The 27,688-nt window shown below is 45.6% G+C and overlaps 1 protein-coding gene across 1 annotated transcript in view; it reads right to left on the bottom strand.

The window, feature by feature from the left end:
* Positions 1–26,337, bottom strand: part of tspan33b (tetraspanin 33b) — a 190,376-nt gene extending 164,039 nt beyond the window's left edge. The window contains exons 1-4 of the mRNA XM_041038780.1: positions 26,147–26,337; positions 22,944–23,001; positions 22,250–22,377; positions 21,992–22,066 (exon numbers count right to left, since the gene is read on the bottom strand). Of these exons, the coding sequence (XP_040894714.1) occupies positions 21,992–22,066; positions 22,250–22,377; positions 22,944–23,001; positions 26,147–26,242 (357 nt within the window). The 5' untranslated portion in view covers positions 26,243–26,337. The remainder of the gene's footprint in view (positions 1–21,991; positions 22,067–22,249; positions 22,378–22,943; positions 23,002–26,146) is intronic.
* Positions 26,338–27,688: the final 1,351 nt, after the last annotated feature.

The following is a 27,688-nucleotide window of genomic DNA, read 5'->3' as shown; positions in this document are numbered from 1 at the left end:
GAAACGTGCTCCTAAACACTTTCTGGGGGAACACTTTTGGCCTCTCACACTTAGGCCCTGTACACTCTTAGCAACCCTAAACACCAACTTCAACTTGACAAAAAGTACCACAAAAAGGGGGGTCCAAACCACTCCTTAGGCTCTGAAACGTGCTCCTAAACACTTTCTGGGGGAACACTTTTGGCCTCTCACACTTTGGTAAATTTTCACTCTCCCAACTCACTTTTATGGAGGAATTTCAAATGCTCATAACTCTGGAACCCTAAGTCCTAGAGACTCAAGGGTGGTACCGTTGGACTCGGGGTACCCACAAATGGGGGGGTAGGACAAGGTCCCATGTCTCTGTCTTGCTCCCCTGAGAATCGGTTAAAACTGACCCTGGTTAAAACCCCAAATTTTCACTCTCCCAACTCCCTTATTTGGGGGAACTTCAAATGCTCATAACTCCAGAACCCTAAGTCCTAGAGACTCGAGGGTGGTACCGTTGGACTCGGGGTACACACAAATGGGGGGGTAGGACAAGGTCCCATGTCTCTATCTTGCTCCCCTGAGAATCGGTCAAAACAGACCCTGGTTAAAACTCCAGGCCCTGTACAGTCTTAGCAACCCTAAACACCAACTTCAACTTGACAAAAAGTACCACAAAAAGGGGGGTCCAAACCACTCCTTAGGCTCTGAAACGTGCTCCTAAACACTTTCTGGGGGAACACTTTTGGCCTCTCACACTTAGGCCCTGTACACTCTTAGCAACCCTAAACACCAACTTCAACTTGACAAAAAGTACCACAAAAAGGGGGGTCCAAACCACTCCTTAGGCTCTGAAACGTGCTCCTAAACACTTTCTGGGGGAACACTTTTGGCCTCTCACACTTAGGCCCTGTACACTCTTAGCAACCCTAAACACCAACTTCAACTTGACAAAAAGTACCACAAAAAGGGGGGTCCAAACCACTCCTTAGGCTCTGAAACGTGCTCCTAAACACTTTCTGGGGGAACACTTTTGGCCTCTCACACTTAGGCCCTGTACACTCTTAGCAACCCTAAACACCAACTTCAACTTGACAAAAAGTACCACAAAAAGGGGGGTCCAAACCACTCCTTAGGCTCTGAAACGTGCTCCTAAACACTTTCTGGGGGAACACTTTTGGCCTCTCACACTTAGGCCCTGTACACTCTTAGCAACCCTAAACACCAACTTCAACTTGACAAAAAGTACCACAAAAAGGGGGGTCCAAACCACTCCTTAGGCTCTGAAACGTGCTCCTAAACACTTTCTGGGGGAACACTTTTGGCCTCTCACACTTAGGCCCTGTACACTCTTAGCAACCCTAAACACCAACTTCAACTTGACAAAAAGTACCACAAAAAGGGGGGTCCAAACCACTCCTTAGGCTCTGAAACGTGCTCCTAAACACTTTCTGGGGGAACACTTTTGGCCTCTCACACTTAGGCCCTGTACACTCTTAGCAACCCTAAACACCAACTTCAACTTGACAAAAAGTACCACAAAAAGGGGGGTCCAAACCACTCCTTAGGCTCTGAAACGTGCTCCTAAACACTTTCTGGGGGAACACTTTTGGCCTCTCACACTTAGGCCCTGTACACTCTTAGCAACCCTAAACACCAACTTCAACTTGACAAAAAGTACCACAAAAAGGGGGGTCCAAACCACTCCTTAGGCTCTGAAACGTGCTCCTAAACACTTTCTGGGGGAACACTTTTGGCCTCTCACACTTAGGCCCTGTACACTCTTAGCAACCCTAAACACCAACTTCAACTTGACAAAAAGTACCACAAAAAGGGGGGTCCAAACCACTCCTTAGGCTCTGAAACGTGCTCCCAAACACTTTCTGGGGGAACACTTTTGGCCTCTCACACTTAGGCCCTGTACACTCTTAGCAACCCTAAACACCAACTTCAACTTGACAAAAAGTACCACAAAAAGGGGGGTCCAAACCACTCCTTAGGCTCTGAAACGTGCTCCTAAACACTTTCTGGGGGAACACTTTTGGCCTCTCACACTTAGGCCCTGTACACTCTTAGCAACCCTAAACACCAACTTCAACTTGACAAAAAGTACCACAAAAAGGGGGGTCCAAACCACTCCTTAGGCTCTGAAACGTGCTCCTAAACACTTTCTGGGGGAACACTTTTGGCCTCTCACACTGGTAAATTTTCACTCTCCCAACTCACTTTTATGGAGGAAGTTCAAATGCTCATAACTCTGGAACCCTAAGTCCTAGAGACTCAAGGGTGGTACCGTTGGACTCGGGGCACCCACAAATGGGGGGGTAGGACAAGGTCCCATGTCTCTGTCTTGCTCCCCTGAGAATCGGTTAAAACTGACCCTGGTTAAAACCCCAAATTTTCACTCTCCCAACTCCCTTATTTGGGGGAACTTCAAATGCTCATAACTCCAGAACCCTAAGTCCTAGAGACTCGAGGGTGGTACCGTTGGACTCGGGGTACACACAAATGGGGGGGTAGGACAAGGTCCCATGTCTCTATCTTGCTCCCCTGAGAATCGGTCAAAACAGACCCTGGTTAAAACTCCAGGCCCTGTACAGTCTTAGCAACCCTAAACACCAACTTCAACTTGACAAAAAGTACCACAAAAAGGGGGGTCCAAACCACTCCTTAGGCTCTGAAACGTGCTCCTAAACACTTTCTGGGGGAACACTTTTGGCCTCTCACACTTAGGCCCTGTACACTCTTAGCAACCCTAAACACCAACTTCAACTTGACAAAAAGTACCACAAAAAGGGGGGTCCAAACCACTCCTTAGGCTCTGAAACGTGCTCCCAAACACTTTCTGGGGGAACACTTTTGGCCTCTCACACTTAGGCCCTGTACACTCTTAGCAACCCTAAACACCAACTTCAACTTGACAAAAAGTACCACAAAAAGGGGGGTCCAAACCACTCCTTAGGCTCTGAAACGTGCTCCTAAACACTTTCTGGGGGAACACTTTTGGCCTCTCACACTTAGGCCCTGTACACTCTTAGCAACCCTAAACACCAACTTCAACTTGACAAAAAGTACAACAAAAAGGGGGGTCCAAACCACTCCTTAGGCTCTGAAACGTGCTCCTAAACACTTTCTGGGGGAACACTTTTGGCCTCTCACACTTAGGCCCTGTACACTCTTAGCAACCCTAAACACCAACTTCAACTTGACAAAAAGTACCACAAAAAGGGGGGTCCAAACCACTCCTTAGGCTCTGAAACGTGCTCCTAAACACTTTCTGGGGGAACACTTTTGGCCTCTCACACTTAGGCCCTGTACACTCTTAGCAACCCTAAACACCAACTTCAACTTGACAAAAAGTACCACAAAAAGGGGGGTCCAAACCACTCCTTAGGCTCTGAAACGTGCTCCTAAACACTTTCTGGGGGAACACTTTTGGCCTCTCACACTTAGGCCCTGTACACTCTTAGCAACCCTAAACACCAACTTCAACTTGACAAAAAGTACCACAAAAAGGGGGGTCCAAACCACTCCTTAGGCTCTGAAACGTGCTCCTAAACACTTTCTGGGGGAACACTTTTGGCCTCTCACACTTAGGCCCTGTACACTCTTAGCAACCCTAAACACCAACTTCAACTTGACAAAAAGTACCACAAAAAGGGGGGTCCAAACCACTCCTTAGGCTCTGAAACGTGCTCCTAAACACTTTCTGGGGGAACACTTTTGGCCTCTCACACTTAAGCCCTGTACACTCTTAGCAACCCTAAACACCAACTTCAACTTGACAAAAAGTACCACAAAAAGGGGGGTCCAAACCACTCCTTAGGCTCTGAAACGTGCTCCTAAACACTTTCTGGGGGAACACTTTTGGCCTCTCACACTTTGGTAAATTTTCACTCTCCCAACTCACTTTTATGGAGGAATTTCAAATGCTCATAACTCTGGAACCCTAAGTCCTAGAGACTCAAGGGTGGTACCGTTGGACTCGGGGTACCCACAAATTGGGGGGTAGGACAAGGTCCCATGTCTCTATCTTGCTCCCCTGAGAATTGGTTAAAACTGACCCTGGTTAAAACCCCAAATTTTCACTCTCCCAACTCCCTTATTTGGGGGAACTTCAAAAGCTCATAACTCCAGAACCCTAAGTCCTAGAGACTCGAGGGTGGTACCGTTGGACTCGGGGTACACACAAATGGGGGGGTAGGACAAGGTCCCATGTCTCCATCTTGCTCCCCTGAGAATCGGTCAAAACAGACCCTGGTTAAAACTCCAGGCCCTGTACAGTCTTAGCAACCCTAAACACCAACTTCAACTTGACAAAAAGTACCACAAAAAGGGGGGTCCAAACCACTCCTTAGGCTCTGAAACGTGCTCCTAAACACTTTCTGGGGGAACACTTTTGGCCTCTCACACTTAGGCCCTGTACACTCTTAGCAACCCTAAACACCAACTTCAACTTGACAAAAAGTACCACAAAAAGGGGGGTCCAAACCACTCCTTAGGCTCTGAAACGTGCTCCCAAACACTTTCTGGGGGAACACTTTTGGCCTCTCACACTTAGGCCCTGTACACTCTTAGCAACCCTAAACACCAACTTCAACTTGACAAAAAGTACCACAAAAAGGGGGGTCCAAACCACTCCTTAGGCTCTGAAACGTGCTCCTAAACACTTTCTGGGGGAACACTTTTGGCCTCTCACACTTAGGCCCTGTACACTCTTAGCAACCCTAAACACCAACTTCAACTTGACAAAAAGTACAACAAAAAGGGGGGTCCAAACCACTCCTTAGGCTCTGAAACGTGCTCCTAAACACTTTCTGGGGGAACACTTTTGGCCTCTCACACTTAGGCCCTGTACACTCTTAGCAACCCTAAACACCAACTTCAACTTGACAAAAAGTACCACAAAAAGGGGGGTCCAAACCACTCCTTAGGCTCTGAAACGTGCTCCTAAACACTTTCTGGGGGAACACTTTTGGCCTCTCACACTTAGGCCCTGTACACTCTTAGCAACCCTAAACACCAACTTCAACTTGACAAAAAGTACCACAAAAAGGGGGGTCCAAACCACTCCTTAGGCTCTGAAACGTGCTCCTAAACACTTTCTGGGGGAACACTTTTGGCCTCTCACACTTAGGCCCTGTACACTCTTAGCAACCCTAAACACCAACTTCAACTTGACAAAAAGTACCACAAAAAGGGGGGTCCAAACCACTCCTTAGGCTCTGAAACGTGCTCCTAAACACTTTCTGGGGGAACACTTTTGGCCTCTCACACTTAGGCCCTGTACACTCTTAGCAACCCTAAACACCAACTTCAACTTGACAAAAAGTACCACAAAAAGGGGGGTCCAAACCACTCCTTAGGCTCTGAAACGTGCTCCTAAACACTTTCTGGGGGAACACTTTTGGCCTCTCACACTTAGGCCCTGTACACTCTTAGCAACCCTAAACACCAACTTCAACTTGACAAAAAGTACCACAAAAAGGGGGGTCCAAACCACTCCTTAGGCTCTGAAACGTGCTCCCAAACACTTTCTGGGGGAACACTTTTGGCCTCTCACACTTAGGCCCTGTACACTCTTAGCAACCCTAAACACCAACTTCAACTTGACAAAAAGTACCACAAAAAGGGGGGTCCAAACCACTCCTTAGGCTCTGAAACGTGCTCCTAAACACTTTCTGGGGGAACACTTTTGGCCTCTCACACTTAGGCCCTGTACACTCTTAGCAACCCTAAACACCAACTTCAACTTGACAAAAAGTACCACAAAAAGGGGGGTCCAAACCACTCCTTAGGCTCTGAAACGTGCTCCTAAACACTTTCTGGGGGAACACTTTTGGCCTCTCACACTTAGGCCCTGTACACTCTTAGCAACCCTAAACACCAACTTCAACTTGACAAAAAGTACCACAAAAAGGGGGGTCCAAACCACTCCTTAGGCTCTGAAACGTGCTCCTAAACACTTTCTGGGGGAACACTTTTGGCCTCTCACACTTAGGCCCTGTACACTCTTAGCAACCCTAAACACCAACTTCAACTTGACAAAAAGTACCACAAAAAGGGGGGTCCAAACCACTCCTTAGGCTCTGAAACGTGCTCCTAAACACTTTCTGGGGGAACACTTTTGGCCTCTCACACTTTGGTAAATTTTCACTCTCCCAACTCACTTTTATGGAGGAAGTTCAAATGCTCATAACTCTGGAACCCTAAGTCCTAGAGACTCAAGGGTGGTACCGTTGGACTCGGGGCACCCACAAATGGGGGGGTAGGACAAGGTCCCATGTCTCTGTCTTGCTCCCCTGAGAATCGGTTAAAACTGACCCTGGTTAAAACCCCAAATTTTCACTCTCCCAACTCCCTTATTTGGGGGAACTTCAAATGCTCATAATTCCAGAACCCTAAGTCCTAGAGACTCGAGGGTGGTACCGTTGGACTCGGGGTACACACAAATGGGGGGGTAGGACAAGGTCCCATGTCTCCATCTTGCTCCCCTGAGAATCGGTCAAAACAGATCCTGGTTAAAACTCCAGGACCTGTACAGTCTTAGCAACCCTAAAAAACAACTTCAACTTGACAAAAAGTACCACAAAAAGGGGGGTCCAAACCACTCCTTAGGCTCTGAAACGTGCTCCTAAACACTTTCTGGGGGAACACTTTTGGCCTCTCACACTTAGGCCCTGTACACTCTTAGCAACCCTAAACACCAACTTCAACTTGACAAAAAGTACCACAAAAAGGGGGGTCCAAACCACTCCTTAGGCTCTGAAACGTGCTCCTAAACACTTTCTGGGGGAACACTTTTGGCCTCTCACACTTAGGCCCTGTACACTCTTAGCAACCCTAAACACCAACGTCAACTTGACAAAAAGTACCACAAAAAGGGGGGTCCAAACCACTCCTTAGGCTCTGAAACATGCTCCTAAACACTTTCTGGGGGAACACTTTTGGCCTCTCACACTTAGGCCCTGTACACTCTTAGCAACCCTAAACACCAACTTCAACTTGACAAAAAGTACCACAAAAAGGGGGGTCCAAACCACTCCTTAGGCTCTGAAACGTGCTCCTAAACACTTTCTGGGGGAACACTTTTGGCCTCTCACACTTAGGCCCTGTACACTCTTAGCAACCCTAAACACCAACTTCAACTTGACAAAAAGTACCACAAAAAGGGGGGTCCAAACCACTCCTTAGGCTCTGAAACGTGCTCCTAAACACTTTCTGGAGGAACACTTTTGGCCTCTCACACTTAAGCCCTGTACACTCTTAGCAACCCTAAACACCAACTTCAACTTGACAAAAAGTACCACAAAAAGGGGGGTCCAAACCACTCCTTAGGCTCTGAAACGTGCTCCTAAACACTTTCTGGGGGAACACTTTTGGCCTCTCACACTTAGGCCCTGTACACTCTTAGCAACCCTAAACACCAACTTCAACTTGACAAAAAGTACCACAAAAAGGGGGGTCCAAACCACTCCTTAGGCTCTGAAACGTGCTCCTAAACACTTTCTGGGGGAACACTTTTGGCCTCTCACACTTAGGCCCTGTACACTCTTAGCAACCCTAAACACCAACTTCAACTTGACAAAAAGTACCACAAAAAGGGGGGTCCAAACCACTCCTTAGGCTCTGAAACGTGCTCCTAAACACTTTCTGGGGGAACACTTTTGGCCTCTCACACTTAGGCCCTGTACACTCTTAGCAACCCTAAACACCTTCAACTTGACAAAAAGTACCACAAAAAGGGGGGTCCAAACCACTCCTTAGGCTCTGAAACGTGCTCCTAAACACTTTCTGGGGGAACACTTTTGGCCTCTCACACTTAGGCCCTGTACACTCTTAGCAACCCTAAACACCAACTTCAACTTGACAAAAAGTACCACAAAAAGGGGGGTCCAAACCACTCCTTAGGCTCTGAAACGTGCTCCTAAACACTTTCTGGGGGAACACTTTTGGCCTCTCACACTTAGGCCCTGTACACTCTTAGCAACCCTAAACACCAACTTCAACTTGACAAAAAGTACCACAAAAAGGGGGGTCCAAACCACTCCTTAGGCTCTGAAACGTGCTCCTAAACACTTTCTGGGGGAACACTTTTGGCCTCTCACACTTTGGTAAATTTTCACTCTCCCAACTCACTTTTATGGAGGAATTTCAAATGCTCATAACTCTGGAACCCTAAGTCCTAGAGACTCAAGGGTGGTACCGTTGGACTCGGGGTACCCACAAATGGGGGGGTAGGACAAGGTCCCATGTCTCTGTCTTGCTCCCCTGAGAATCGGTTAAAACTGACCCTGGTTAAAACCCCAAATTTTCACTCTCCCAACTCCCTTATTTGGGGGAACTTCAAATGCTCATAACTCCAGAACCCTAAGTCCTAGAGACTCGAGGGTGGTACCGTTGGACTCGGGGTACACACAAATGGGGGGGTAGGACAAGGTCCCATGTCTCTATCTTGCTCCCCTGAGAATCGGTCAAAACAGACCCTGGTTAAAACTCCAGGCCCTGTACAGTCTTAGCAACCCTAAACACCAACTTCAACTTGACAAAAAGTACCACAAAAAGGGGGGTCCAAACCACTCCTTAGGCTCTGAAACGTGCTCCTAAACACTTTCTGGGGGAACACTTTTGGCCTCTCACACTTAGGCCCTGTACACTCTTAGCAACCCTAAACACCAACTTCAACTTGACAAAAAGTACCACAAAAAGGGGGGTCCAAACCACTCCTTAGGCTCTGAAACGTGCTCCTAAACACTTTCTGGGGGAACACTTTTGGCCTCTCACACTTAGGCCCTGTACACTCTTAGCAACCCTAAACACCAACTTCAACTTGACAAAAAGTACCACAAAAAGGGGGGTCCAAACCACTCCTTAGGCTCTGAAACGTGCTCCTAAACACTTTCTGGGGGAACACTTTTGGCCTCTCACACTTAGGCCCTGTACACTCTTAGCAACCCTAAACACCAACTTCAACTTGACAAAAAGTACCACAAAAAGGGGGGTCCAAACCACTCCTTAGGCTCTGAAACATGCTCCTAAACACTTTCTGGGGGAACACTTTTGGCCTCTCACACTTAGGCCCTGTACACTCTTAGCAACCCTAAACACCAACTTCAACTTGACAAAAAGTACCACAAAAAGGGGGGTCCAAACCACTCCTTAGGCTCTGAAACGTGCTCCTAAACACTTTCTGGGGGAACACTTTTGGCCTCTCACACTTAGGCCCTGTACACTCTTAGCAACCCTAAACACCAACTTCAACTTGACAAAAAGTACCACAAAAAGGGGGGTCCAAACCACTCCTTAGGCTCTGAAACGTGCTCCTAAACACTTTCTGGGGGAACACTTTTGGCCTCTCACACTTTGGTAAATTTTCACTCTCCCAACTCACTTTTATGGAGGAACTTCAAATGCTCATAACTCTGGAACCCTAAGTCCTAGAGACTCAATGGTGGTACCGTTGGACTCGGGGTACCCACAAATGGGGGGGTAGGACAAGGTCCCATGTCTCTATCTTGCTCCCCTGAGAATCGGTTAAAACTGACCCTGGTTAAAACCCCAAATTTTCACTCTCCCAACTCCCTTATTTGGGGGAACTTCAAATGCTCATAACTCCAGAACCCTTAGTCCTAGAGACTCGAGGGTGGTACCGTTGGACTCGGGGTACACACAAATGGGGGGGTAGGACAAGTTCCCATGTCTCTATCTTGCTCCCCTGAGAATCGGTCAAAACAGACCCTGGTTAAAACTCCAGGCCCTGTACAGTCTTAGCAACCCCAAACACCAACTTCAACTTGACAAAAAGTACCACAAAAAGGGGGGTCCAAACCACTCCTTAGGCTCTGAAACGTGCTCCTAAACACTTTCTGGGGGAACACTTTTGGCCTCTCACACTTAGGCCCTGTACACTCTTAGCAACCCTAAACACCAACTTCAACTTGACAAAAAGTACCACAAAAAGGGGGGTCCAAACCACTCCTTAGGCTCTGAAACGTGCTCCTAAACACTTTCTGGGGGAACACTTTTGGCCTCTCACACTTAGGCCCTGTACACTCTTAGCAACCCTAAACACCAACTTCAACTTGACAAAAAGTACCACAAAAAGGGGGGTCCAAACCACTCCTTAGGCTCTGAAACGTGCTCCTAAACACTTTCTGGGGGAACACTTTTGGCCTCTCACTGGTAAATTTTCACTCTCCCAACTCACTTTTATGGAGGAACTTAAAATGCTCATAACTCTGGAACCCTAAGTCCTAGAGACTCAAGGGTGGTACCGTTGGACTCGGGGTACCCACAAATGGGGGGGTAGGACAAGGTCCCATGTCTCTATCTTGCTCCCCTGAGAATCGGTTAAAACTGACCCTGGTTAAAACCCCAAATTTTCACTCTCCCAACTCCCTTATTTGGGGGAACTTCAAATGCTCATAACTCCAGAACCCTTAGTCCTAGAGACTCGAGGGTGGTACCGTTGGACTCGGGGTACACACAAATGGGGGGGGTAGGACAAGTTCCCATGTCTCTATCTTGCTCCCCTGAGAATCGGTCAAAACAGACCCTGGTTAAAACTCCAGGCCCTGTACAGTCTTAGCAACCCTAAACACCAACTTCAACTTGACAAAAAGTACCACAAAAAGGGGGGTCCAAACCACTCCTTAGGCTCTGAAACGTGCTCCTAAACACTTTCTGGGGGAACACTTTTGGCCTCTCACACTTAGGCCCTGTACACTCTTAGCAACCCTAAACACCAACTTCAACTTGACAAAAAGTACCACAAAAGGGGGGGTCCAAACCACTCCTTAGGCTCTGAAACGTGCTCCTAAATACTTTCTGGGGGAACACTTTTGGCCTCTCACACTTAGGCCCTGTACACTCTTAGCAACCCTAAACACCAACTTCAACTTGACAAAAAGTACCACAAAAAGGGGGGTCCAAACCACTCCTTAGGCTCTGAAACGTGCTCCTAAACACTTTCTGGGGGAACACTTTTGGCCTCTCACACTTAGGCCCTGTACACTCTTAGCAACCCTAAACACCAACTTCAACTTGACAAAAAGTACCACAAAAAGGGGGGTCCAAACCACTCCTTAGGCTCTGAAACGTGCTCCTAAACACTTTCTGGGGGAACACTTTTGGCCTCTCACACTTAGGCCCTGTACACTCTTAGCAACCCTAAACACCAACTTCAACTTGACAAAAAGTACCACAAAAAGGGGGGTCCAAACCACTCCTTAGGCTCTGAAACGTGCTCCTAAACACTTTCTGGGGGAACACTTTTGGCCTCTCACACTTAGGCCCTGTACACTCTTAGCAACCCTAAACACCAACTTCAACTTGACAAAAAGTACCACAAAAAGGGGGGTCCAAACCACTCCTTAGGCTCTGAAACGTGCTCCTAAACACTTTCTGGGGGAACACTTTTGGCCTCTCACACTTAGGCCCTGTACACTCTTAGCAACCCTAAACACCAACTTCAACTTGACAAAAAGTACCACAAAAAGGGGGGTCCAAACCACTCCTTAGGCTCTGAAACGTGCTCCTAAACACTTTCTGGGGGAACACTTTTGGCCTCTCACACTTAGGCCCTGTACACTCTTAGCAACCCTAAACACCAACTTCAACTTGACAAAAAGTACCACAAAAAGGGGGGTCCAAACCACTCCTTAGGCTCTGAAACGTGCTCCTAAACACTTTCTGGGGGAACACTTTTGGCCTCTCACACTTAGGCCCTGTACACTCTTAGCAACCCTAAACACCAACTTCAACTTGACAAAAAGTACCACAAAAAGGGGGGTCCAAACCACTCCTTAGGCTCTGAAACGTGCTCCTAAACACTTTCTGGGGGAACACTTTTGGCCTCTCACACTTAGGCCCTGTACACTCTTAGCAACCCTAAACACCAACTTCAACGTGACAAAAAGTACCACAAAAAGGGGGGTCCAAACCACTCCTTAGGCTCTGAAACGTGCTCCTAAACACTTTCTGGGGGAACACTTTTGGCCTCTCACACTTAGGCCCTGTACACTCTTAGCAACCCTAAACACCAACTTCAACTTGACAAAAAGTACCACAAAAAGGGGGGTCCAAACCACTCCTTAGGCTCTGAAACGTGCTCCTAAACACTTTCTGGGGGAACACTTTTAGCCTCTCACACTTAGGCCCTGTACACTCTTAGCAACCCAAAACACCAACTTCAACTTGACAAAAAGTACCACAAAAAGGGGGGTCCAAACCACTCCTTAGGCTCTGAAACGTGCTCCTAAACACTTTCTGGGGGAACACTTTTGGCCTCTCACACTTAGGCCCTGTACACTCTTAGCAACCCTAAACACCAACTTCAACTTGACAAAAAGTACCACAAAAAGGGGGGTCCAAACCACTCCTTAGGCTCTGAAACGTGCTCCTAAACACTTTCTGGGGGAACACTTTTGGCCTCTCACACTTAGGCCCTGTACACTCTTAGCAACCCTAAACACCAACTTCAACTTGACAAAAAGTACCACAAAAAGGGGGGTCCAAACCACTCCTTAGGCTCTGAAACGTGCTCCTAAACACTTTCTGGGGGAACACTTTTGGCCTCTCACACTTAGGCCCTGTACACTCTTAGCAACCCTAAACACCAACTTCAACTTGACAAAAAGTACCACAAAAAGGGGGGTCCAAACCACTCCTTAGGCTCTGAAACGTGCTCCTAAACACTTTCTGGGGGAACACTTTTGGCCTCTCACACTTAGGCCCTGTACACTCTTAGCAACCCTAAACACCAACTTCAACTTGACAAAAAGTACCACAAAAAGGGGGGTCCAAACCACTCCTTAGGCTCTGAAACGTGCTCCTAAACACTTTCTGGGGGAACACTTTTGGCCTCTCACACTTAGGCCCTGTACACTCTTAGCAACCCAAAACACCAACTTCAACTTGACAAAAAGTACCACAAAAAGGGGGGTCCAAACCACTCCTTAGGCTCTGAAACGTGCTCCTAAACACTTTCTGGGGGAACACTTTTGGCCTCTCACACTTAGGCCCTGTACACTCTTAGCAACCCTAAACACCAACTTCAACTTGACAAAAAGTACCACAAAAAGGGGGGTCCAAACCACTCCTTAGGCTCTGAAACGTGCTCCTAAACACTTTCTGGGGGAACACTTTTGGCCTCTCACACTGGTAAATTTTCACTCTCCCAACTCACTTTTATGGAGGAACTTCAAATGCTCATAACTCTGGAACCCTAAGTCCTAGAGACTCAAGGGTGGTACCGTTGGACTCGGGGTACCCACAAATGAGGGGGGGGGGGGGGGGGTAGGACAAGGTCCCATGTCTCTATCTTGCTCCCCTGAGAATCGGTTAAAACTGACCCTGGTTAAAACCCCAAATTTTCACTCTCCCAACTCCCTTATTTGGGGGAACTTCAAATGTTCATAACTCCAGAACCCTAAGTCCTAGAGACTCGAGGGTGGTACCGTTGGACTCGGGGTACACACAAATGGGGGGGTAGGACAAGGTCCCATGTCTCTATCTTGCTCCCCTGAGAATCGGTCAAAACAGATCCTGGTTAAAACTCCAGGCCCTGTACAGTCTTAGCAACCCTAAACACCAACTTCAACTTGACAAAAAGTACCACAAAAAGGGGGGTCCAAACCACTCCTTAGGCTCTGAAACGTGCTCCTAAACACTTTCTGGGGGAACACTTTTGGCCTCTCACACTTAGGCCCTGTACACTCTTAGCAACCCTAAACACCAACTTCAACGTGACAAAAAGTACCACAAAAAGGGGGGTCCAAACCACTCCTTAGGCTCTGAAACGTGCTCCTAAACACTTTCTGGGGGAACACTTTTGGCCTCTCACACTTAGGCCCTGTACACTCTTAGCAACCCTAAACACCAACTTCAACTTGACAAAAAGTACCACAAAAAGGGGGGTCCAAACCACTCCTTAGGCTCTGAAACGTGCTCCTAAACACTTTCTGGGGGAACACTTTTAGCCTCTCACACTTAGGCCCTGTACACTCTTAGCAACCCAAAACACCAACTTCAACTTGACATAAAGTACCACAAAAAGGGGGGGTCCAAACCACTCCTTAGGCTCTGAAACGTGCTCCTAAACACTTTCTGGGGGAACACTTTTGGCCTCTCACACTTAGGCCCTGTACACTCTTAGCAACCCTAAACACCAACTTCAACTTGACAAAAAGTACCACAAAAAGGGGGGTCCAAACCACTCCTTAGGCTCTGAAACGTGCTCCTAAACACTTTCTGGGGGAACACTTTTGGCCTCTCACACTTAGGCCCTGTACACTCTTAGCAACCCTAAACACCAACTTCAACTTGACAAAAAGTACCACAAAAAGGGGGGGTCCAAACCACTCCTTAGGCTCTGAAACGTGCTCCTAAACACTTTCTGGGGGAACACTTTTGGCCTCTCACACTTAGGCCCTGTACACTCTTAGCAACCCTAAACACCAACTTCAACTTGACAAAAAGTACCACAAAAAGGGGGGTCCAAACCACTCCTTAGGCTCTGAAACGTGCTCCTAAACACTTTCTGGGGGAACACTTTTGGCCTCTCACACTTAGGCCCTGTACACTCTTAGCAACCCTAAACACCAACTTCAACTTGACAAAAAGTACCACAAAAAGGGGGGTCCAAACCACTCCTTAGGCTCTGAAACGTGCTCCTAAACACTTTCTGGGGGAACACTTTTGGCCTCTCACACTTAGGCCCTGTACACTCTTAGCAACCCTAAACACCAACTTCAACTTGACAAAAAGTACCACAAAAAGGGGGGTCCAAACCACTCCTTAGGCTCTGAAACGTGCTCCTAAACACTTTCTGGGGGAACACTTTTGGCCTCTCACACTTAGGCCCTGTACACTCTTAGCAACCCTAAACACCAACTTCAACTTGACAAAAAGTACCACAAAAAGGGGGGTCCAAACCACTCCTTAGGCTCTGAAACGTGCTCCTAAACACTTTCTGGGGGAACACTTTTGGCCTCTCACACTTAGGCCCTGTACACTCTTAGCAACCCTAAACACCAACTTCAACTTGACAAAAAGTACCACAAAAAGGGGGGTCCAAACCACTCCTTAGGCTCTGAAACGTGCTCCTAAACACTTTCTGGGGGAACACTTTTGGCCTCTCACACTTAGGCCCTGTACACTCTTAGCAACCCTAAACACCAACTTCAACTTGACAAAAAGTACCACAAAAAGGGGGGTCCAAACCACTCCTTAGGCTCTGAAACGTGCTCCTAAACACTTTCTGGGGGAACACTTTTGGCCTCTCACACTTTGGTAAATTTTCACTCTCCCAACTCACTTTTATGGAGGAACTTCAAATGCTCATAACTCTGGAACCCTAAGTCCTAGAGACTCAAGGGTGGTACCGTTGGACTCGGGGTACCCACAAAAAGGGGGGTAGGACAAGGTCCCATGTCTCTATCTTGCTCCCCTGAGAATCGGTTAAAACTGACCCTGGTTAAAACCCCAAATTTTCACTCTCCCAACTCCCTTATTTGGGGGAACTTCAAATGCTCATAACTCCAGAACCCTAAGTCCTAGAGACTCGAGGGTGGTACCGTTGGACTCGGGGTACACACAAATGGGGGGGTAGGACAAGGTCCCATGTCTCCATCTTGCTCCCCTGAGAATCGGTCAAAACAGACCCTGGTTAAAACTCCAGGCCCTGTACACTCTTAGCAACCCTAAACACCAACTTCAACTTGACAAAAAGTACCACAAAAAGGGGGGTCCAAACCACTCCTTAGGCTCTGAAACGTGCTCCTAAACACTTTCTGGGGGAACACTTTTGGCCTCTCACACTTTGGTAAATTTTCACTCTCCCAACTCACTTTTATGGAGGAACTTCAAATGCTCATAACTCTGGAACCCTAAGTCCTAGAGACTCAAGGGTGGTACCGTTGGACTCGGGGGTACCCACAAATGGGGGGGTAGGACAAGGTCCCATGTCTCTATCTTGCTCCCCTGAGAATCGGTTAAAACTGACCCTGGTTAAAACCCCAAATTTTCACTCTCCCAACTCCCTTATTTGGGGGAACTTCAAATGTTCATAACTCCAGAACCCTAAGTCCTAGAGACTCGAGGGTGGTACCGTTGGACTCGGGGTACACACAAATGGGGGGGTAGGACAAGGTCCCATGTCTCTATCTTGCTCCCCTGAGAATCGGTCAAAACAGTTCCTGGTTAAAACTCCAGGCCCTGTACAGTCTTAGCAACCCTAAACACCAACTTCAACTTGACAAAAAGTACCACAAAAAGGGGGGTCCAAACCACTCCTTAGGCTCTGAAACGTGCTCCTAAACACTTTCTGGGGGAACACTTTTGGCCTCTCACACTTAGGCCCTGTACACTCTTAGCAACCCTAAACACCAACTTCAACTTGACAAAAAGTACCACAAAAAGGGGGGTCCAAACCACTCCTTAGGCTCTGAAACGTGCTCCTAAACACTTTCTGGGGGAACACTTTTGGCCTCTCACACTTAGGCCCTGTACACTCTTAGCAACCCTAAACACCAACTTCAACTTGACAAAAAGTACCACAAAAAGGGGGGTCCAAACCACTCCTTAGGCTCTGAAACGTGCTCCTAAACACTTTCTGGGGGAACACTTTTGGCCTCTCACACTTAGGCCCTGTACACTCTTAGCAACCCTAAACACCAACTTCAACTTGACAAAAAGTACCACAAAAAGGGGGGTCCAAACCACTCCTTAGGCTCTGAAACGTGCTCCTAAACACTTTCTGGGGGAACACTTTTGGCCTCTCACACTTAGGCCCTGTACACTCTTAGCAACCCTAAACACCAACTTCAACTTGACAAAAAGTACCACAAAAAGGGGGGTCCAAACCACTCCTTAGGCTCTGAAACGTGCTCCTAAACACTTTCTGGGGGAACACTTTTGGCCTCTCACACTTTGGTAAATTTTCACTCTCCCAACTCACTTTTATGGAGGAACTTCAAATGCTCATAACTCTGGAACCCTAAGTCCTAGAGACTCAATGGTGGTACCGTTGGACTCGGGGTACCCACAAATGGGGGGGTAGGACAAGGTCCCATGTCTCTATCTTGCTCCCCTGAGAATCGGTTAAAACTGACCCTGGTTAAAACCCCAAATTTTCACTCTCCCAACTCCCTTATTTGGGGGAACTTCAAATGCTCATAACTCCAGAACCCTAAGTCCTAGAGACTCGAGGGTGGTACCGTTGGACTCGGGGTACACACAAATGGGGGGGTAGGACAAGGTCCCATGTCTCCATCTTGCTCCCCTGAGAATCGGTCAAAACAGACCCTGGTTAAAACTCCAGGCCCTGTACAGTCTTAGCAACCCTAAACACCAACTTCAACTTGACAAAAAGTACCACAAAAAGGGGGGTCCAAACCACTCCTTAGGCTCTGAAACGTGCTCCTAAACACTTTCTGGGGGAACACTTTTGGCCTCTCACACTTAGGCCCTGTACACTCTTAGCAACCCTAAACACCAACTTCAACTTGACAAAAAGTACCACAAAACGGGGGGTCCAAACCACTCCTTAGGCTCTGAAACGTGCTCCTAAACACTTTCTGGGGGAACACTTTTGGCCTCTCACACTTTGGTAAATTTTCACTCTCCCAACTCACTTTTATGGAGGAACTTCAAATGCTCATAACTCTGGAACCCTAAGTCCTAGAGACTCAAGGGTGGTACCGTTGGACTCGGGGTACCCACAAATGGGGGGGGGGGGGGGGGGGGGGGTAGGACAAGGTCCCATGTCTCTATCTTGCTCCCCTGAGAATCGGTTAAAACTGACCCTGGTTAAAACCCCAAATTTTCACTCTCCCAACTCCCTTATTTGGGGGAACTTCAAATGTTCATAACTCCAGAACCCTAAGTCCTAGAGACTCGAGGGTGGTACCGTTGGACTCGGGGTACACACAAATGGGGGGGTAGGACAAGGTCCCATGTCTCTATCTTGCTCCCCTGAGAATCGGTCAAAACAGATCCTGGTTAAAACTCCAGGCCCTGTACAGTCTTAGCAACCCTAAACACCAACTTCAACTTGACAAAAAGTACCACAAAAAGGGGGGTCCAAACCACTCCTTAGGCTCTGAAACGTGCTCCTAAACACTTTCTGGGGGAACACTTTTGGCCTCTCACACTTTGGTAAATTTTCACTCTCCCAACTCACTTTTATGGAGGAACTTCAAATGCTCATAACTCTGGAACCCTAAGTCCTAGAGACTCAAGGGTGGTACCGTTGGACTCGGGGGTACCCACAAATGGGGGGGGGGGGGGGGGGGGGGGGGGGTAGGACAAGGTCCCATGTCTCTATCTTGCTCCCCTGAGAATCGGTTAAAACTGACCCTGGTTAAAACCCCAAATTTTCACTCTCCCAACTCCCTTATTTGGGGGAACTTCAAATGTTCATAACTCCAGAACCCTAAGTCCTAGAGACTCGAGGGTGGTACCGTTGGACTCGGGGTACACACAAATGGGGGGGTAGGACAAGGTCCCATGTCTCTATCTTGCTCCCCTGAGAATCGGTCAAAACAGATCCTGGTTAAAACTCCAGGCCCTGTACAGTCTTAGCAACCCTAAACACCAACTTCAACTTGACAAAAAGTACCACAAAAAGGGGGGTCCAAACCACTCCTTAGGCTCTGAAATGTGCTCCTAAACACTTTCTGGGGGAACACTTTTGGCCTCTCACAGGCCCTGTACACTCTTAGCAACCCTAAACACCAACTTCAACTTGACAAAAAGTACCACAAAAAGGGGGGTCCAAACCACTCCTTAGGCTCTGAAACGTGCTCCTAAACACTTTCTGGGGGAACACTTTTGGCCTCTCACACTTAGGCCCTGTACACTCTTAGCAACCCTAAACACCAACTTCAACTTGACAAAAAGTACCACAAAAAGGGGGGTCCAAACCACTCCTTAGGCTCTGAAACGTGCTCCTAAACACTTTCTGGGGGAACACTTTTGGCCTCTCACACTTAGGCCCTGTACACTCTTAGCAACCCTAAACACCAACTTCAACTTGACAAAAAGTACCACAAAAAGGGGGGTCCAAACCACTCCTTAGGCTCTGAAACGTGCTCCTAAACACTTTCTGGGGGAACACTTTTGGCCTCTCACACTTAGGCCCTGTACACTCTTAGCAACCCTAAACACCAACTTCAACTTGACAAAAAGTACCACAAAAAGGGGGGTCCAAACCACTCCTTAGGCTCTGAAACGTGCTCCTAAACACTTTCTGGGGGAACACTTTTGGCCTCTCACACTTTGGTAAATTTTCACTCTCCCAACTCACTTTTATGGAGGAACTTCAAATGCTCATAACTCTGGAACCCTAAGTCCTAGAGACTCAATGGTGGTACCGTTGGACTCGGGGTACCCACAAATGGGGGGGTAGGACAAGGTCCCATGTCTCTATCTTGCTCCCCTGAGAATCGGTTAAAACTGACCCTGGTTAAAACCCCAAATTTTCACTCTCCCAACTCCCTTATTTGGGGGAACTTCAAATGCTCATAACTCCAGAACCCTAAGTCCTAGAGACTCGAGGGTGGTACCGTTGGACTCGGGGTACACACAAATGGGGGGGTAGGACAAGGTCCCATGTCTCCATCTTGCTCCCCTGAGAATCGGTCAAAACAGACCCTGGTTAAAACTCCAGGCTCTGTACAGTCTTAGCAACCCTAAACACCAACTTCAACTTGACAAAAAGTACCACAAAAAGGGGGGTCCAAACCACTCCTTAGGCTCTGAAACGTGCTCCTAAACACTTTCTGGGGGAACACTTTTGGCCTCTCACACTTAGGCCCTGTACACTCTTAGCAACCCTAAACACCAACTTCAACTTGACAAAAAGTACCACAAAACGGGGGGTCCAAACCACTCCTTAGGCTCTGAAACGTGCTCCTAAACACTTTCTGGGGGAACACTTTTGGCCTCTCACACTTTGGTAAATTTTCACTCTCCCAACTCACTTTTATGGAGGAACTTCAAATGCTCATAACTCTGGAACCCTAAGTCCTAGAGACTCAAGGGTGGTACCGTTGGACTCGGGGTACCCACAAATGGGGGGGGGGGGGTAGGACAAGGTCCCATGTCTCTATCTTGCTCCCCTGAGAATCGGTTAAAACTGACCCTGGTTAAAACCCCAAATTTTCACTCTCCCAACTCCCTTATTTGGGGGAACTTCAAATGTTCATAACTCCAGAACCCTAAGTCCTAGAGACTCGAGGGTGGTACCGTTGGACTCGGGGTACACACAAATGGGGGGGTAGGACAAGGTCCCATGTCTCTATCTTGCTCCCCTGAGAATCGGTCAAAACAGATCCTGGTTAAAACTCCAGGCCCTGTACAGTCTTAGCAACCCTAAACACCAACTTCAACTTGACAAAAAGTACCACAAAAAGGGGGGTCCAAACCACTCCTTAGGCTCTGAAACGTGCTCCTAAACACTTTCTGGGGGAACACTTTTGGCCTCTCACACTTAGGCCCTGTACACTCTTAGCAACCCTAAACACCAACTTCAACTTGACAAAAAGTACCACAAAAAGGGGGGTCCAAACCACTCCTTAGGCTCTGAAACGTGCTCCTAAACACTTTCTGGGGGAACACTTTTGGCCTCTCACACTTAGGCCCTGTACACTCTTAGCAACAGCAAATTTTCACTCTCCCAACTCCCTTATTTGGGGGAACTTCAAATGCTCATAACTCCAGAACCCTAAGTCCTAGAGACTCGAGGGTGGTACCGTTGGACTCGGGGTACACACAAATGGGGGGGGTAGGACAAGGTCCCATGTTTCTATCTTGCTCCCCTAGTCTCCCCTAGGCGTCAAAATCGGCCAAAAAAAGTCAAAAATTTTTTTGACCTCAAAATGTCATAAAAAACATCATAGTATAGTAAGGCGTCAAAATCGGTCAAAAAAAGTCAAAAAAAAATTTTACCTCAAAATGTCATAAAAAACATCATAGTATAGTAAGGCGTCAAAATCGGCCAAAAAAAGTAAAAAAAATTTTTTAACTCAAAATGTCATAAAAAACATCATAGTATAGTAAGGCCTTAAAATCGGCCAAAAAAAGTCAACATTTTTTTGACCTCAAAATGTCATAAAAAACGTCATAGTATATTATGGTGTCAAAATCGGCCAAAAAAAGTCAACATTTTTTTTGACCTCAAAATGTCATAAAAAACATCATAGTATAGTAAGGCGTCAAAATCGGCCAAAAAAAATCAAAAAAATTTTTGACCTCAAAATGTCATAAAAAACGTCATAGTATATTAAGGCGTCAAAATTGGCCAAGAAAAGTCAACATTTTTTTTGACCTCAAAATGTCATAAAAAACATCATAGTATAGTAAGGCGTCAAAATCGGCTAAAAAAAATGAATTTTTAGTAAGACCTCAAAATGTCATGACACATGACATACGGCCGTAAGGCGTCAAAATCGGCCAAAAAAACTGAATTTTTAGTAAGACCTCAAAATGTCATAAAACATGTAATACGGCTGTAAGGCGTCAAAATATGCCAAAAAAAGTGATTTTTTAGTATGACCTCAAAGCGTGTAATCTTTGATTGATGTTAACAATGGACACTTTGTCTAAAAACTGTCTTGTTATTACAAACAAGAATGAGTTTGTAATGAGCTAGAATTAAGTATTTTCCAGTCAAATTATTTTGTCAGTGCATCCAAACAGTCTATGACAGTTTGCAGGGCTTGTGGTCAACAACATAAACACAGATTTCCGCTGTAGTACCAGTGTCTATGTATGTTTTTTTTCCCTGTGTATTCTGAGTGACAAGACATTCCCCCTGTGTTCTCAGCAGGCCCATCTGTGGGTTCAGATGCCATGCCTTATTAAGTTTTATAGACTGTAGTTTACAAATGTCCAGAATGTCCAAAAGCTGGGACAGAAGACACAGAAAAATGCAGCAGAGGTGTGGAGCTTCAAATATGACCTTATAGTGACTTTATATTATAGACTATCTAATCTAGTTCACAGTCATTTAAGAGGCAGATACCTGATCAGAGTAGAAGAAGCCCAGAATTGCTATGGCTAGCTGGGTGAGGAAGACCAGCGTCAAGCTGAAGGAGAACTACAGACAGGAAAGACACATAATATGAAAACAGTCTCACGATGACAGAATCATAAGTGACTGTCAGATCTCTTATTCCACGTGAGATGTAAGATTCGGCTTTGGGTTAAATGTAATATGAGCTTCCATATCGGAAGCAAAACACAGCGCCAGTATTGGTAATGTGTCTTCTGTGTCTATTACTGTCTTGAGGAGGCGAATGTTCTCTCGGAGGGCTCCGATGCAACCACAGAAAGTAATGAAGAACATGACCACCCCCACCACAATTAGGACGACAGCTGGGTCGATCAGGAACGTGTCCCGCACTGTGTCTGGCAGAAAGACAGGAACATAACCTCTGTTTAGATGTCTGGCCTCCTCTGTTCCTGCCTTTACTTCCTCTCCTCCCTGTATTTATTTATTGTTTCCACCCTCATTTCTAATCTTTACTAAAATTAATTTCTTCCCTTACACTGTTTTTCCTGTTTTTGTATCCGTCCCTCCTACACTGGCGGCTTTCATTTCCTTAAAATATCAATGATCTCTTGTGGATTATACAGGATACAGAGGCGTAATCAGCAGGATGAGCCCAAGTTAATCCTTTTTGTTGTCCATCTACTGTAGATTGTAAAATTAAATGTGAAAATAATGACACTGGGTAAACTAAGGATGAAGCTAAAACTTGCTGACCTACTAAACCAGACATGCTATTACTTTTTTGGAGGGGTAACTCAGCAGGTGTGCAAATACAAAAGGCCAAATGTCACAGCAAACACAAAACTGGAACTAAATGGACATGGGTAACAAATTATTGTTTTTTACAAAAAAAATCCACTTTCTATAGTTGTAACACAGGGTAATAAACAATTTCTGTGTGGAAAAGTGTGCATGTATGTACCTGTAGCTTTCTGGACTTTAGCATACACCCCAATTGCAACAATCAATAAGGAGAATACCTGGGGAAGAGAGAGAGGTTATTTTTTCTTATAGATTTAGCCACATCAAGACTTGATTCAAATAGCACATTGAACAGATTACTTTCCCCCCCCTAATTGTTGCTTCACATCCAATTATGGCACAGCCAAGGATTTGGTACAGTTAAAAACATAGTTTCACATTCTGAAAAATAATCTTCTTTTCTTACCTAGAATTAGATGAGAAGTTCAGTGCCACACTCATATCTGTCCATTAATAATATGAAACAGGCAACCAGAAGATGATTAGCTTAGGTTAGCATAAAGATTTATTTATTTCAGTTATTAATGAATGATTCTTCTGGATTTATTTATTTCTTACATTGCTGTGGGAAAACGTGTTGCCTCCAGTGTGCTGGCTCTATTTTTGAACAGACTTCATTTGCACTGTCAACCAGGACAGGTGTGATTAGATTAGCAATGATGAGCCTTTTCTCAGGTGCTGAGTATGCAGAGCACCTGTAACCGTGGTAACTGTGCCAGTTTATGTGTTTACTATAAACAGACAGATGGATGTCAGCAAGAAAAAAAATAACAAAACATACGGATCCCGGCTGTAATCATCTGAATTTGGAGGGCATTAATGTGGAATGCTGAAGTGGAGAATTCATTTTTTCTGACAAACTGTGATTTTAACTCAGAATCTCAAGAATGAAAAGCTTTTCAGTTTTCACAGGAGTCTATCGTCTGTAGGCTATGAATCTTCCTGTTGAGTAGAACTTAGAAAGTCAAGATTACCCAAGCAATACTGAGCTGTGTTTTGTATTTTCACACTTGTAGGTGGACTGTATTTTTTCCTTCAGTGATGAACTACAGCAGACAGAGACAGTGAGACACAAAGGAAGAATCTGCAAGAAGCAAGAGGTAGTATGTGGTGAATGAGGAGTTCAGGGTGCTGATCTGTCTGAGACCTGCACTGTGCTTTTCTAAAATAATAATAATAAACTACTGTGTAAAATATTGAACACAGAAAAGATGTCGGCAGCCCACGCAGTGCATGCAGTAGTTGAGGGAAAGAATACCTCCTTTAATGAGATCTCAAAACAGTGACAACATTCAGGCACAGACAGATGCATGTGTGCTGTAAGCATTGGTACTGACTTGCTGTAAAGCTGCTGAGGATGTGAGTTCACCTTAACAGAAGCCACACAATGAAACAGCAAAGAGGCTGGAAAATGGGTGGAATTAGAGCTTCCTGTTGATTACTTTGTCAACACTAATTCCCCTCTTTTCCTTGATTGCTTTTCTCACCTTGAAGAACAGTCTGCATGGCTTGGCTTTCATTTCCAGTCTCCAGATTCACAGGCATTCCTGATTACTAATTGTGTGTGTGTTTGTGTGTTGTGTTTACACATAGTGCCTTTTGTTCAGCCCTGCATAAACATGGATTTGTTTTGTTTCTAAGAGGCCTTTATTGGATCTCTGGAGGTCATCAGGATCCATAGTCCATGGTATAATTTGCTGTGGAAGAGGTGTAATTTTTTATTTGGCAGCCAAACTTCAAGTCAAACCCAATTTTTTATGTGTTCTTGAGAAGCAAATTGTTAGTTTGGAATAGCATGTTTTTATCTCTCCAGAATTTCTGAATCAATAATCTGCCTCGAAAATACAATACCTACAAAAACACAAGACATCGATGATGCTCATTTTCTTTGGAACTCAACTGTTTTCAAGATTTTTGAAAGTACACTTAAGTCTCTCTCTTTTTTAGGGGTACTGTGTGTTGTGTAGGAGTGTGTGCACCTGCAGCTCCATTTGTCACTTTGCTTCTGTGTGCGCTTATATGAATACGGGTGGCAGTGTGCATTTGCAACAGGACACATACACACACACACAGCGAATGTATTCCAGCTCTGTTTTCAAGCTTTTCAAAGGGATGAATCAGGCTTCTCCCGGCGGATTGTGTGCGGAGGTGAAAGCCAGCTGAACTGAGCTGTGGGGACATGGGGACAAAGGCCTGATGGATTAGGGCTGCAGTGTTCACTTCTGAGCCCGTGTCTGATAAACAAAGTCAAAACAGGCCGGGCTGTGCGGCTGCTGGGGGCTGCAGTTATTGCTGATTGGCTCTAAACACAGTCAGCGTGTGGTTCAGTGTTTTCCACTTCGCTGTGTTTGTGTGGCATTGGATGAACAAGGATATGATGGAGATGTATGAACCTGGTAGCACTACAGATGGGATCTGTGTGTTTAAAGTAGTACTGTGGTAGAAAAGTGAGAGAGTCAGATGGAGTCTTAACTCTGTGGGTGTTTGTGTTTGAAAGTAAGGGCTAATGAGGGGACCAAGAGCCTGATGGATGGTTTAATGGCTGCATCAAAGTGTCTCCTATACCTCCAACCAGCAGTGGAGCTTATATAATGTGAGCCTTTGTACCCTTGGTATCCATACATTGATATATCTATGGTTTTCATCTTTTTTGTCTCTTGTACCCCCACAGCTCTGTCAGATGAGTCCTTTCACCACCTGTCACATTCCAACAGTGTTCATTTGAGCTAAGTTTTAAACTGGAAACAGAACTGCCCCCTAGAATACAAGTACCCATCGTTGGGAATCACTGCTGTATCAAATATGGACTCCAAATTTGTGCAGTTATGAATGCAGCCAGCAATACATTCAACACTGGCTTTCAAGTAGCAGTACCTGACAGAAATATATATAGAAATATATACAGAAACACTCAGATACAGACTTAGCAGCAGGCTCGCACAGTTACCCGGTGTTTGATAGTTCAGTGTGAGTCAGAACTCAATTGATTTGATAAAAATGCACCACTCAACATTCACTACAGTGATGTATGGGCAGTCCAAGTGTCCATATATAACTGTAGTAAATTTAAAATAGGTGGCAGCAGGGAAGGTGGGTTCCCCTGCTGTATGCAGCTCCACATACTATCTGAATTATATTTCCCTATTTATTATGCATAAACTTTTTTTTCCCTTTTTAGTTATGCTGCCTCTTCTAGCAGAGCTGACTTTTAGAAAGCAAAAACTCCTTGATAGCTGGCAATTCGTATACTATATTAAGAATATTTGGTGTCGTGGGACAGTGTAACAGCTGTCTTTTTGTCTGAACTGGCCTGTACTACTGGAAGAAAAAAAAAATCATCTAACAGTGCAACTCTTTACTCACCCAAAACAAGAAGCTAAAAAAGAAGAGAAAGTATCTGATCCAGGGGTTGACGAAGGAGAACGTCTCAGCTCGGTCCAGATTCAGTTTCCTGTCCATTGTTTGTTTGTGTTTTTACAGTCCGACACGTAGGTCTAGAGTGAGTTTTACTTCAAAATAGTCCTCAGATCCAGCCCCACCCTGCAGATACTCAGTTGCCATGTGAGTCTGTGTGGAGGGGGGTTGTTTGCAGTTCACAGGAGTGTAAGGCTGGCTAAAAAAAGGGGGCATGGGGATGTGACGCTGCCCCACCATGCTGGTAGGGCCCAGAACTGTCTATGTAGGCTGGTGGGTCAGATTACACAAAAAATATCTCTGGCTGACTGCAGCTGAATGGCCTACGAGATTTGCAGTATTGTCAGCCACTTGCTAGTTAGTAGACCTTCTCTCAGCTCCATGCTCTGTTTGTCTTTGTGTCTTTCTCTGCTACTTCAAAGTTCCTAGATCCTGTATCATAGGGCTAAAAGCCCTATATTGCTTTCTTGTTTCAATTTCAGTATTTATTGGTTCTGAAAGGTTGTCTGTTGTTTTAGTTTACAAATTACATCTTCAAAGACAGATGCTCTCCTGGAAAGAATAAAGCAGAATGAGCGTTGACAAAGGCTGGACAGTGGCATCTTTGAGGGGAAGAACATCTAATGTAGTTATATGACATTAGATGGTTTGTTCTGATGTTTCCACTGTGCTGCATCGATTTACACTGGAGACTGAACACTCAGATGAATCAAGAAGCACATAATGTCAAGCCACCTGTCCCGTAACAACATTTAGATGTAAAACTCACCGATTATCGACTGGGAAAATGGATCATCTGTCAGAGCGACCAGACGTATTATCTGAGGATAGGGCACAAAAGAAAAAAAAATCACAGGAGTATAAAGCCAATTTAAATAATGTAATAAAGATTCACCACTGACTCTGATTTCAAACGCTAGCTCATGAAAATGTAGTCAAATTTAGTCTGAACTGTCCTTGGCAGTAGAGGTACTGTATGTGAATACTTAATCACAGTGGTTTTTTTGTTGTTGTTTTTTAATCATTACATCAAGTGTCTCCAGTGGAGTGACAGAAGGACACAAAGTCCCTCAGGTACCTCATTGCCTAGCCAGATGTACATGAAGACTTAATAAGATTGATCTTTTTTTTTGTTGATGTTACACAATCGTGTTTTCCGTTCTTATGCATGCAACATTTAGCTTTACCTTCAGTATAGTAGGTATAGCTGGCTATACCTACTATACTGGCAAAAAACTGAGGTGTTAACACCATTAAAACCAAACCTGAGTAACATAACAGCACATAGTCCACTTCCCACCCCCGCTTCTTATTTAATTTCCCAGAATGTCAATCCTACAGCTCTTTTCCTTAAATCCAAAAGAACATGAATAGATTTTACTTTTAATTGCCTTTGTATATTAGATTATAAAACTAAAATCTACACTTCTTCAGACAGGACATTCAAAGAGATCGTTTAAGCTAATTGTAGTTTTAAAAGAAGAACAAATG

Source organism: Toxotes jaculatrix, chromosome 5, assembly GCF_017976425.1.
Source record: "Toxotes jaculatrix isolate fToxJac2 chromosome 5, fToxJac2.pri, whole genome shotgun sequence".
In the NCBI taxonomy this organism is placed as follows: Eukaryota; Metazoa; Chordata; class Actinopteri; family Toxotidae; genus Toxotes; species Toxotes jaculatrix.
The sequence above is the reverse complement of the archived record's forward strand: the minus strand, read 5'-3'. Positions and strand labels throughout refer to the sequence as shown.